This window comes from Phaethon lepturus, unplaced genomic scaffold (genome assembly GCF_000687285.1).
Source record: "Phaethon lepturus isolate BGI_N335 unplaced genomic scaffold, ASM68728v1 scaffold188, whole genome shotgun sequence".
NCBI lineage: Eukaryota > Metazoa > Chordata > Aves > Phaethontiformes > Phaethontidae > Phaethon > Phaethon lepturus.
This window is the reverse complement of record NW_010558018.1, coordinates 14,984-28,737: the sequence shown is the minus strand read 5'-3', so window position 1 is coordinate 28,737 and position 13,754 is coordinate 14,984. Positions and strand designations below refer to the sequence as shown.

Sequence of the window (13,754 nt, the reverse complement as noted above, 5' to 3'; positions counted from 1 at the left end):
CGGCTGCCGTTCCCTGCCCCCCTTCTCCCCACCTCCCCTAGGGACGGTGCTAGGAGACCTCCCTCTCCCTTCCTAGCAAAGGGCCCTGTGAGGCCGAGATAACACGTCGTTTTGTTACCTTGTTCGCTGCTTTTGTGATGGCTGGAGGTTTTCCGTCGTTCGTTGTGCGTCAGGCTTGTGATCTGCACTTCAGGCTTCCAGGGCCCATAAATAGTTTTCACTCAGTATACCTTAGTTCTTAAGGTTGACAAAGGCTTTTGAGAGCCGAAGTTCTCCTGAGGTACAACTTTGGTAAGGTAGAAGTTTCATTAAGTTTTCTGTAGGTTGGATGGATAACAGTATGTAGGATGAATTGCATCTCAGAATTTACTCTCTAGACTTCTCTGACCATGTGGCCCAGTGGGGTACCATGGTCAAACAATTATAGTGTGTCTGGGGAAAAGGCTTGTGTTCCGAAGTTCAAACTCAGTTTTACTCATTGAGACCTTGAACAAGCCTAGCAAGGCAAATTTGGCTAAAAAGGGTAAGTTTTATCCACCTAAGCAACCTTGTCCCAAGTAAGCCCACTTGTCCTAAATAATGTGTGACAGTCATGTCATAGCCTTGTGGAAAATTAAAGCAACATGTGAAATCCTACAGACTGAGCAAAAAGATTTGTAGCAATTTTGTAAATTGCTTCCTAAGCAAACTGGTCTGGAAACATTCCTGTTCTTCCAAATATGGGTTGATAAAAGCATTAAAATTGATAGCAGGCCATCCAATGAACGCATATTAATTTAAAACAAAAAATGTTTCAATCTGCTCCGTATACATCTGTTCGTTTGGCCTGGTTCTATCCTTTTGCCACCCTTCCCAGACCTGCATCGCAGTACTTTGTTCCTTTAGTATGTTTATTGTAGTATAGCTCAGATTTACTGTCAACATTTGTATGCATGATCATGATCCAGGCTTTAAAACAGCATCTTCAAGGTCAGATTGGTTAAATTAATGTTAGGGAAGATTCTAACTGCACAACACATCAGTTTACTATTGCATTATTTTTGGAAGTAGCCTTTAGGTTTGCAGAAACCCTGGAAAACTATTTTATATGGCTGCTTGGATTGGTGACTAATTTTCAGTGATCATATGGGTAAATACTTATTTATTTTTATTTATTAGAAGGTTGTCTTATTCACATGATTTTGGAGTATGTAATCAGACTGATTATGTAACTAGAACTTAAACTTAGATGACCTGCAAATATTTATTGTTCTCCTATTTGATTTTTCTCCAGTCTTGTATGAGATTAGTTTTCTGGTAGAAACATACACAGATTGCTCATTGGGGGATATGTCTGAAGTTTTGCATTGTGCATACTACTTGTATACCCGAGATATGTTTTAAAATTTATTTAGACAAATCTTTCTGTACACAGTATTGCAGTTACGCTTAAGTGACTTTTTAAGATAGCAAGCTAGACTGAAATAAGCCCATTTCTTATTTCATGGAGTCCTCTCTGACTTTATTACACAATAAATTACTGTCATCATAATACAGATTAGAAATAATGCTTTTAGTCAACTTTGCTATTCAAGGTAATGGGGAAAAGAGGGAAGGGGGGATTGCAAATAAGTGAAAACCTGACATCAGAAGTGTTGGAGCTTGTGGCTTCACACAGTCAGCTTAGGTCTAGTACTGCATCTGAAGAAGAAAAATGTCTCACAATGTCATGTGGTTGAGAAGGCAGAGCAGAGAGACTGGAGCTGTTCTGCAGGAGCCAGATTGTTCCTGGCAGTGTTCTGTTTAAGCCAGCACTGACTCTGCTGATCCTCCTGGCTCTAGTTTCAGTGGCTCGGGCTGTTGTCTGCATGAAAAGAGGTGTTATGCCAAGCAGTCTTGGAATCAAACAGAGCCATGTTGGTGCATAGCTGCTTGTGAGCTAACAGGACTTCGGAGTCGGCCTGGCTCTACTAAGAGTTAGCTTTACCAGTCTGAACTGTAACACTGCTCACAGCCTGCTAGTGAGTACCTAGAAGTGTACTGTGCTGTCACTTGAATAATTGTCCTGCTTTTTTTAACATGGATTTGTCTGTCCTTAGTCATCGCTCTATAGAAACCTTATTTTGTATGCCAGAGCATTGAAACGATCAGTTCTCATTACTTGTGTTACATAAATCGATAGGTATGAGAGGGAGGAATAAGGAATCTTATTAAGCTCTAATATGCTCTTTTTCTGTGATGTGAGCATCTGACAGCTTTTTTGTTTGTTTGTTTTTAGGTGTATGCGGTGATGAATTTAGCATCTTGCGATCACCTCAGTCAGTTGTTTTTCGAGATGGAAGTTGGCCCATTCCTGGCGAGCGGATCCCAGATGTAGCTGCATTATCTATGGGCTTTTCTGTTGAAGATGTATGTTTGAGGTCTTGATTTTGAAATGCCTCTGAAACTACAGACCTGCTCACTTAACATGCAAATCTTCCTGTCATGTGCTGGAATATAGAAATATCATCCTGTTTGTCTTGAGGAATGCATGACTTGGCAAAGTGGTTTCCAAGCATAGAGCTCTATCAGTCATATGAGCAACAAAAGGCTGTGCTAGCTGGCTAATTTGAATCATGAGCTACAGAAGGAAGCAAGCCTGTGAAGTCTTTACTGTGATGTTCTTCAGTTCCTCTGAGACCCTACTACATGCTGTATCCCCCCCGCCATCTGTAGTTACGTACTGAGAATCTGTGGAAACCGCTGTCATTTCTTGCCTATGAGCTATACCTGTAGGGCTCTGCTCTTGGGTACTCTGAAGATTGTGAGAAATGGCTTGGTTAGGCAGGCATTTTGTCAGGTCAGCAAGCTTGTCTGCTGAGCATAGGTAATAAGAACAAATAAACCAAATAGTTAGGAAGTAATTGAAATACTTGAAAACCTAATGTGGGGTAGCATTTCCCAAACTAGGTCTGAACATAGCTTTAGTGATATTTAAAGTGGGGCATATGAGTAGGAGTCCTGGTGTTGATTCCATCTTGCCTACTGAATTTTTTGCTGGGCTTCACCAGGGTTGAGTGGCTGTTGAAGCAGTACGGGAAAGCTTAATAGCCAGGCATCTGTAGTAGTGTCTGCATGCAGCCGGATGGTCAAAGCTATAAGCTGGGATATTCTCACAATGCTGGTGAGGGAGGCTAGCTCCCATTTCTTCCACACTGCAGCTAAGCGAGAAGTCTGATAAGTCTGGTTTGAATGCAGGTCTGTTTAGCCTGTGTTTTGGAATTTGTCTGAAAATATCTTGCTGTCAATTAATTATGCTTTTTTGTCATTAAACTAATAACAGAAATTCTTACAAGTAGTATTCCTAAGAAGTATATTTTGATTATTTTTATCAAGAAAAAAAAAATACATCAGATGGTATTGTGTGCATTGCATGTAAAGACACCCAACAAAAACAGTGGGTGTTGGCCCATTTTGAACACTTGGCTTTTGGCATACTGGTCATCTGGAGGTATAGCAGGTTGTCATGGAAGAAAAGTGTTTTCAGTACTCCTTCTGTGCCTTTGCCAAAGTTTGGAATTAATTTGCTGTGATGGATCCATAGCATCCTTTAGAAATAGTTCTTTATTAGTATTATTTAAAATCCTAGAAGCAGGCAGGGAAGGAAGTATTTAAATTACTCTATTCAGTTAAGCCCTGAAATTAGAAGTCGTCAGCATTGTCACTAAGGCAGGGATCCCTGTGTAGGCAGCTTCCAACCCTAGTATGGACAATCCTGCAGGGCGCAAACACTCATTTTGCAGTTTAAATCAAGGCTATAGTCTAGGAGCATAAACTGACAGTGCAGTAGGTGCACTGTAGAGAATTTAGAATTCTTACTGCATTGCACTGGGGATTCTCAAAAATAGTCAGTCAGTGTACCTCCCTTGTTAAGGCAAGATAAAACTGAACCCTTTTTTACCCTGATGATACTTTACAAGGTTTTTCTTTTGTTTCTTCGAGGTGATACAGATCATAATGTCAATGACATTTAATTCTAAAATCAAAATAAATTGTTTTCATAAAACTTAAACAAGCGGTTACATGTTACACAAATGGAGAAATCTGTCTGAATTCATTCCAAATAGATGAATTCGTATTTTGTGCCTGAATAAACCAGCCAGGTGCCCTTCACTGTGCTCTTACTGATACATAACTGTAGTAAGCTGCTAAGGAATCTTTTTATGTTTCTATGCAAATTTGTAAGTTTTAGTTTAGAAGGCTGTTGGTATGATTGACACTCCTCTCCCTTTCCCCACCCTGTTTCTTTCTGGTACTGAAAATATCAAGACATTAGTGTTTTAATGTGCCTAAAGCTGTTTCTGCAGTGTTTTGCAAAAGGGTTTGCACTTGTTTTCTGGTTTTGGTTTGTTGGTTTTTTTCCCTTACATTCAGCCTTCACTTATTAAATACAGGCTATGCTATTTCTAATTTAATTATGGGAAATAACTCATGATATATCCAGTAAGTATAATGCTTTCTCAGTGTAAACTTTGCTATGAAGTTACTGGCAGCTTTTAACTAGCACTTTCTTCACGATTAGCTTGAGACAGCATTATTCAAGATGAAAGCATTCTAGCATTAACTTACTTCCCCGTGAAATTTGCTATAGTCTGTCCTGCACAGAGATATTAACAAGATAGTAAGTTATTTTGCTGTAATGGTGGGAGAGGGCTCCTCTCTTTCTCCCTGTGAAATAAAAAGATTTTTTTACTCTTTTCTAATAGGACCTTTCCTGGCCTGGGCTTGCAGTGGGTGATCTGTTTCACAGACCACGAGCTACTGTGCTGGTAACAGTGAAGGGAGTAGACAAACTGGCGTTGCCTGTGAAAAGGATTTCTTACCCTATTGAGAATGTGAGTATCCACATTTGGAACTGTTGTGTGATTTCTGTGACTCTTGTGATCTAACGAGGAGTACATGACTCTCTGCTGTAGTCCTTGATGTTCACTTATTTCTTACTTTACTTGAAGTCCACGTAACCCCTAGAATGATGGATCAGGCTGTATAGATAAATAATCCAATCAGACTCCCATACAAGGTGAGGAGCCTTTAAGATCACCCAGGGCCTCCTGTGTTGAGTTCAGTAGCTTGTTTGACCAAAGCATGTTCTCCTTGAAAGGCATCTAGTTTTAATATGTTTCGACCAAGAGGCAGAGAATCTACTGTATCCCATGTTAACTTATTGATTCATAGTCAGAATTATTAACATTTTTCCTTCAGCTGAATATGTGTGATAGCATTTTATATAATGTTGATTCTTTTATGTACTGTAATGCCCCTAAGCAGTTTTTGAGTTTTCCTCAAGTATTTGACTGTGAAATATAGCACTTTGAGACACCATTTGATTATAATGTATCAGAAAGAAAACAACAAACAACATTGCATTCACCTGTCCTGTCTGTCTTTGCTGAGGCCCTTTTCTCACACTTGTCACAGCATCACAGAATCATTGATTCTGAGGTTGGAAGGGACCTCTTGAAATTGTCTAGTCCAACCTCCTGATCAAGCAGGGTCAGCTAGAGGAGGCTGTCCAGGGCTGTGTCCACTTTGGTTTTGAGTGTCTCCACAGATGGAGACTCCACAACCTCTCTGGGCAACCTGTGCCAGTATTTGACCACTCTTACAGTAAAAAAACTCTTTCTTGTGTTCAGATAGAATTGCCTGTTTTTAAATTTATGCCCATCGCCTCCTGTCATATGATTTTGTCCACACACATCTTAACAGAGGCACAATAACTTACAAAACATTGGTAACTGTACAGTGTCTACTCACTTCTCCTTTATAAATACATTGTCTGCTTTAATCCATTTTGCTGCAGTAGTGGACCAGTTCTTCCTGTTGAGCTGTTGTTTGTCCAGCATGAACCCACAAACCCTTTTCAAATAAGTTGTTTTTCAGGTTATTTCTAGTTAGTTAATTCTGCTTCTGCCCATCTTGGAAAACTTTGTTTTGCACCAGTTTACTATGCGTTTTGGCTCTGCGAGTGTTATGCTCCTGTTAAGAATTATTATTTCTCATTTTAATTTTTCAGTCAAACTCTGGAATCATCAGTGGCAATATTGAATAGTGTTTTGTTTCATATTGACACCCTATTGCACACTCTAAGGAGAGGTGATGGTTTCCCTGTTAAATTACTTTTACAGCTGTCAGGCAGTCTTTTAATGTATTTTAAAATACCAGCATTTAATTGGAATGTTATGTGGCTTTACATTGAACTCAGGTCAAATTCAGCTTAACACAAATCTGCTTACAAATCTGCTTTCAAGCACAGCTCACTAGTTCAGGCACAGTTACATGTTGGCATTGCAGTTTTTGGTCCAGATACCATTTCAGATCTAGGAATGTCTGCACTTGACTCTGTAGGCATTGCTAACTTGTGGAAACCTTAAATATGCTTGAAGAAGTCTTTGGTCATACTTGTACTTGTACACATCGGAACTTTATCAAAGTTACATAATGCATATTTTATTTATTTCCCATTAATAGGAATTAACATTCCAAAGATTTAATTGTTTCTGTTAACTGCTGCCATGGCTTCAAATGAACTTCCCCAAATGTATGCTGGCAAAGTACTGTTTCTCCAAGAATAGTTTCAAATAATCATCACTGAGTTCATCTTTAGGACCACTAGGTACAAATTATCCTAGCTTACAGACTTGCTAAAATTTTTTAGAAAAAATATTCTTACACGCTTTGACTAGTGAATGGAAATGTGCCATTCTTCTTCTTTTTAGGTGAAATCCAGAAATAAGTGTTTAGGAAAACTAATGATTTTATTAGCTTGCAAGTAATGGCATTATAATGTGCTAGGATTTCTTTTATTCTTAGTTATTTTTTATATGTCTCTCTTCTTTGGTGTTTCAGCTGTTGGTCTTTCTACTGGTATAGTTTCGTTCATCATTTTTGTGTGGTTCATGACTTTGTTTGCACTAAGATTGGTTTCTCCTTTTGTATGACTTCTATATTTGTTGGTCTTGCTTTACCGATAAACAAAGCTGTACTCTTAGCTTACGTAAGTCTCTTAATTACACAGTCATGGCCCCTTGGAGTTCTTAAAAACATATTGTGACTGCCATATACACAAATAAATAGTCTTCATAGATACACAGTTGATATTTTGTTTTGCATGTTGGCTCCTATCATTTGTTATTATCACTTTGGAAATATTAAAATACTCTTTGCTCAAAAAGAGGTTGTCCTGTTTTTACAGACTTCTGTAGTTAAGCAAATGATATCCTTTTATATTGTTGGGCCCTGTTTTATCCAAAAAATCTAACTAGACTTTGTCTTCCAGGCTGTTCCTTTCAGTCTTGACAGTGTTGCGAATGCTATTCATACTTTGTTCTCTGAGGAAACTCCTGTGGTCTTGCAGCTGGCCCCCAGTGAGGAAGTAAGGATTATTTCAATTCTGATTCCAGATGTTCTAAATAGTAAACCTCTTTCCACTTGTGTGGCTGGAGCAAAACCAATTGATTATAGGGAATATTTTGCACTGGAGAGAGATTGCAAGTATGGTTGATTATTAATGTGTAACTGGAAAAACTGAAAATTAACCTCTGTTATAAAACAATGGCTTTTTCTGCAGAGAGTGTACATGGTGGGCAAGGCAAACTCCGTATTTGAAGATCTTTCTGTCACACTGCGCCAACTGCGAAACCGTTTATTCCAGGACAACTCCATTCTCAGCTCCCTTCCTCTCAACTCCCTCAGCAGAAACAATGAGGTAAAAAACTTTAATCAGTGGGAACTTTCATGATTTTTTTTTTTCTAATATTCTTAGTTAGCTTGTGCTTTTCCTTTTCTTTTTTTTTAATTGCTTAGAGGAGACCCCACTAATTTTTTAAACTGAATTCTGAGAACTGAGTTTTAATTTTTGTTGTAAGTAACTTTATTGAAAGAGTAATTTCCTTCTAGCATGTTCTGCTGCTGTAACAGGCATAAGCTGTTCTAAAATACTGAGACTTGTAACAAAATGAGACTTCCCTAACTTTGGTTTCATCAAGGGAAATACCTGTCTCTTTCTTTCTGCCTCTTCCCCCAGGTTGATTTGCTTTTTCTGTCAGAACTACAAGTCCTACATGATATTGCAAGCCTGGTAAGGTTCTTTTGAACACTTTCCCCCCCCTTATGTCACAAAGTTCAGAGATCTCATTGAAAAGTAGAGAAGCCATTAGCTAGGATATTTAGCAACGATACATATTAAAGTGTCTCATCAGTTGGTTGCATCAGTTTAGTGCATTCTCAAGCTATTTATGTCACCCCTGATACTGGCGGAAGAAAATGAGAACCTTAATCACCTATAGTTTCTTTTGTAAGAAAAGGTACACCGTGAGAACAGGGAGGGATTCTGAGCTGCTATTTTTCCATACCCAAAGACATAGGAAGAGTACTCAATGAAGAATTTGCCGGGACTTACTTTATTTTCTTGCTTGAGAAGTATAATTGTAGTTAAGAACATGTTCTTTGTCCTGTCCACCATTTTACTTCAAAATATCACCATAACATTTTACCTGAAAAGACTGGAGTGACTTTTGTAGCATGAATAATGGCGGTGATAGAAATGTTCCAATGGAGGAGTAGGCTTTTAATTCTGATCTTTTTAGGAAGAAACTACTGTCTCGTTGCTGGGTTTTAGGGTTTGTTTTGGGCTTTGTGGTGTTGGGTTTTTTTGGTCCTTTAAGCTGCAGCCCTCAGCTACTTAAAGTGAAAGAAACAGTCATGAAAAACTCAGAAATTCACATTAGGTGAAGGGCTGGTGGAGAAAAATGAGGCTCTTGAGAAAATGAAGTAAAACAACTTGTTTTTGTCTTGCAGACTAGAAATGCTGTAGTTAAAGTAGATGGGAAGATAGGAACAGGTTAAATTCCTTGCTTTCAGAGGCTGTTCTCTTGTGCAGACAAATGTCAGTGCTGCAGCTTCACACCTCTAGAAGTGCAAGAATATCACTTCTCTACTTTGAGATAATTTAGATTACATTGGTTGGATTTTATGACAATGGGATGATACTGCTTAAGTAAACTACTTTGGTGCGTGGACAACAGCAAGGCAGAAGTTGCAACCTGCTCAGTTTTGCAAGGGCCAGCTTCAGCGAAGGGAATAGTAGTATCCAAGTATTGTAGTTATGCATTTTTTTTCTCCAAGTTTTATTTTTACAGATTCTGATGTGAATAAGTATAACGTCTCTTTTTAGTAGAGCTCTATGTTACACGTATATAACTTTGTGTCAGAAATAAATGCTGTATGATGAGCATCTGCTTTCTTCTGTAGAATAAGAAAAAAACCAATTGTGGACATCTTCTAGTTAAACTGGCAAGAAATTCCACTTCCTAATCAATATGGAATGAGACTTTGGAAAGTGAGGCTGGGTTAGTCCCAGCAAACTGATCTTTGTGAAATGTGTTTTTAAAGTAACCTGTGTATGAATTAATTTCTTTCTGCCCTCAATGGTGTGCCAAAGCTGTCTCGACACAAGCACTTAGCCAAAGATCACTCTCCAGACCTGTACTCTCTGGAACTGGCTGGTTTGGAAGAGGTTGGAAAACGATATGGGGAAGACTCTCAGCAGTTCAAGGATGCTTCTGAAATTCTTGTAGACTCTTTGCAAAAGGTATGCTTTGTACCTAATGAACAAAACTCACTAAGGGAATAGTTTTGTATGTTAACTACAAGGGAGTTAGAATTGTCACTGCTTGAATGATGCTTGTTTTTGTTGTTTGGTTTTTAAAATGCCTTTTTTTTTAAAATTTTAAAATTTAAAAATGCTTGTTCAGTTATAGGATCAAATGTTACAATTTATCACTCTGTGGAAAGCATTGACATGGTTCTACAATGTGTTAGATATTTTGGGTGAAGGAGTAGGAATATATTGAAACCATATATTGACATGAGTCGATATGTTTGTTTTTCCTAAATAAATATTTTGCATTTAAAACCACCAGTACGTCTCACAAAAACTGGCTTTCGGAAATGTGGAAAAATCTTTATCCCAGGGTACAATGTTTAGTTTCCCCTTGCCCACAAAGCTATATAAATGTAAATTTCCAAACCTCTAAAATAACTGCTGTTCATCTATCAGTGTGCTCAAGAAAGCAATTCTTTAGCGGGTCTTATGTAATCGTTAGATAAAATCTTTATTAAGACTGGTCACTTTTGACAGTTTCAAGAGCATGATGGAAGAGTGTAAATGCGTAAATTTTACTAATCCAAACAACTGTTTTCTTTAAACATTACTCTTTGTCGTCTTTGCAGTTAAGCAAATATACTTAAATGCTAAATATATTAGTCTTTGGACCAGATTAAAATCTTCAGGTTCATAATTTCTTGGTGGAAGGCTGAGAACCTAAATATTTTGCTGAAAATGACAGACATAAAATCAGGAAACTATATGGTGATGGGCCTTTTGTAAAAGGAAAGAAAGAATGCGTTTCAGCCCAGAAAGCAGTCATAAGCTACAGTCTGCTGAAAAGTGGTTGAGAAGAGATTGTATATCAGGTGAAAGTTGGCACTTTCTTACTGGGATTCTAAAATAGTGTAAATTTTTACAACTTTCCATAAACTTCTTAATCCTGAAACCAACATCTTACGGTTTAGTACATCTAACAAAACTCTCCTTAATTCCTGGCTACAGTGTAGGTTTTAAATTAAATCACTTTTGCTTTTCTAGTTTGCAGATGAGATGTTTAATCTGTATAGTGGGAATGCAGTAGTAGAGGTGGTGGCTGTAAGGACATTTAATTCTCCCCTCACAAGGAAGACTCGCTCCATTCTCCAGACTTCACAGGTAGTAGATGCACGTTTTTCTATATCATTTATTAAAAGTGATGCAAACTGCATCACTTTTTCACTTGAGCATAACTGTTTTTTTAAGGACTAGAATAGTGACTGTGATTTAGGCACGGGTGCAAAGAGGTCAGCATACCTGTCTTGATCTTCACTTAATCATGTAGTAGTTTAGGTTGCAGAGGGCCTCTGCAGGTCATCTAGTCCAACCTACTGCTCCGAGCAGGATTAATTTAGGAGTTAGATCAGGCTGCTCAGGTCCTTGTCCAGCCAAGTTCTAGAGAAGTCCATGGCTGGAAGTTCCATGGCCTCTCTGTTCCAAAGCATGAACTGCTTTCACTGTGAAAACCTTTTCTCTTATGTCTTGTTAGAATTTGCATTTCTGCCGTTTTCTCCCCAGTACAGTAGCGCGTGCAAGTCCTGCCTCCCCCGTGGGGAAAAATTTGTTGTCCTTGACTTGCTGCCTGCACTCTACATGCAGCCCAGGATGCAGCTGCCCTTCGTCATTGCAGGGGCCTGCTGCTGACTCCTGTTCACCTTGTCCACCAGGACCTCCAGGTCCCTCTCTGCAGAGCTGCTGCCCAGCGGGTCGGTCCCAGCCTGTGCTGTCACGTGGGGTTATTCTGTCCCAGGTGCAGGGCTTTGCGTTCATCCTCACTGAATTTCATGAGGCTCCTGTCAGTCACATAATCCTGTCAGCCACTGGACTCCCTTAATGTCAGTCACATAATTACTTTTGCGTTTTGTGCCCTAGCATCAGAGTTGTCTGGACAAAAATGCATCTCTTCTATTCAGATTGCTCAGATTTTCGATGTAGTCAGAATGTGTTTTGTGTGCAAGCTAACTGTAAAGTAATACACTTAACTTTCTTTATTACAGAGCGAAACAGAAAATCCATATAACCTTGCCTATCCATATAACTACAACTACTCCGTAATTTTCAACATTATTCTGTGGATGATGATAGGTCTTGCTTTAGCTGTGATAGTAATCTCCTACAACCTCTGGAACATGGATCCTGGATATGACAGCATTATTTATAGGATGACAAATCAGAAGATAAGAATGGATTGAACTACTCTGTATTTCAGTGCAAGGCAATGATGAAGAGTAAGGTCTCCTTTAAACTGTGTGGAGAACAAGTATTCTGACATGGTTAATTGTGGAATTTTTTAAAAGGTGTGTTTATTTCTAAGTATTTTTTCCCCTCTCAAGCCTATTTTAAACATTAGTAGTAGCATCAGATGGGATTTAGAAATTGAAATCTGCCTGTTTAGGAAAAAAAAAAACCCAAAACAATCCCCAAACTAATTGTTCTTAAAGTAACATCATTCCATATTTTTTTCATCATGTAACATGAGTTTTTGAAATGCCCTGTACTGCCTGTGACTGTGTGCAAAACTGATAAATTGAAATTATGATAGCAACATGTTGTTTGAAACTTACATTGGGAGATTAGAAATTATAGCTAAATTGTTGTGTTGTATATTATGAACCCATTGTAAATGTTTGATGTAAATATTTATAATGGCTATATTTAACTTTAGAGAGGACAGTAATTATTCTTTAGTAAAATACAAAATACAGAAATATTTCTACAAGACTATGATTCTAGTGGCACAAATGGCATTTTGATCACATGTTGATGGCTCAGATGTAAGCTGTATACGGAAGGATCCTTTACATAGAACTTTAATGATTTGGAGGTAAATAACACTGGTGCGGCTGGTCTATACAGTGGAGCGTCTATAAATATTGAAGTAGCACCAGTCTGATCATGGTCTAACGTCACGTACAGTTGAAAGTTCCTATTAATGATGCGTCATATTCCTTCCATTTGTGTTGATGGTATTATTAAAAAAAAAAATCAAATCTTTTTGATGATGAGTGGACCAACACTTGATTTAAATATACCTGGATTATAGTCCTGCTTCAACTATTCAATAAAACAAAGAACAGTTGTTCTTAAATGCATTTATTCTTTGCGGCTTCATAGGTGTGGCTGCTTCTATTTTGTATTAGCTCAGCTGAATAGAGTGGGTGCTGGCAGCTTCCTGTGTGTGTGACAGTGGGCCTAAGTCTGTAACAGTTTAATTTTAACTGTCTTTCAAAAGCAAAAGTTGGAAGATCATCTTGTGTGGATTAATTTTCCTAAAACAAATAGTGAGTGTAATTAAAACAAGCGGTTAATCTCTGGCTTGAATCTTTTTTAGAACTACCTACTTGTTGGAAACTCATTTGCTCTTGTGGTAAAAAGAATTCTTCCGGACTACAGCAATGTGAATGGAAACTACTTTTTTCATCTTGTCCTTTAATGTGCTTAACTTTCCCTGTTAGGAGAGATTTGTTCCACTTCCAGAAAAGATCTGCTCACTGAATTAATTTGTCTCGTTTACTGGGAATGTCAGATTTGGAGGGGTTGAAGTTACCGTGTCTTGGAGATCCTGGACAATGCTTCGTGTTGAACTGAGTAACATCCTGTAGCTCTTTGCCCAAATCCAGGAAATCTGTTTAGTATATTTTACAATAATTTGAAATTACCTTTAATGGCACTTAATCTGAGTGATTAAGATCAACAGATAGAATGGAAGAGTTGCATTGCCAGTTTGTCTGACAGGAATGTATAGTCTAGTTATTGAACATTCTGTAACACATTTGCAGTGTTTCGATGAGAATCAAATCCATCTGATGAAAGCAGTACATGTTGCACCAGGGGAGCTTTGGACTAGATATTAGGAAAAATTTCTTTACGGAGAGAGTGGTCAAACATTGGAACAGGCTACCTAGGGAGGTGGTGGACTCACCATCACTGGAGGTGTTCAAAAAATGTGTGGATGTGGCACTTCAGGACATGATTGGGCATAGTGGGCATGGTGGTGTTGGGTTGGTGGTTGGACTTAATGATCTTAAAGGTCTTTTCCAACCCTAATGATTCTGTGAACTCTATTATGAAAACAATTAAAATACAGCTTTAT

The 13,754-nt window shown here is 38.3% G+C and overlaps 1 protein-coding gene across 1 annotated transcript; it reads left to right on the top strand.

The window, feature by feature from the left end:
* Positions 1-2,262: 2,262 nt before the first annotated feature.
* On the top strand, positions 2,263-12,745 carry ATP6AP2 (ATPase, H+ transporting, lysosomal accessory protein 2). Its single transcript, XM_010292900.1, is given in 11 exon segments — positions 2,263-2,327; positions 2,330-2,388; positions 4,725-4,853; positions 7,295-7,390; positions 7,586-7,723; positions 8,042-8,095; positions 9,458-9,473; positions 9,476-9,542; positions 9,544-9,607; positions 10,664-10,780; positions 11,659-12,745. Coding segments are annotated over 11 exon segments (993 nt in total). The 5' UTR covers positions 2,263-2,269; the 3' UTR covers positions 11,854-12,745.
* Positions 12,746-13,754: the final 1,009 nt, after the last annotated feature.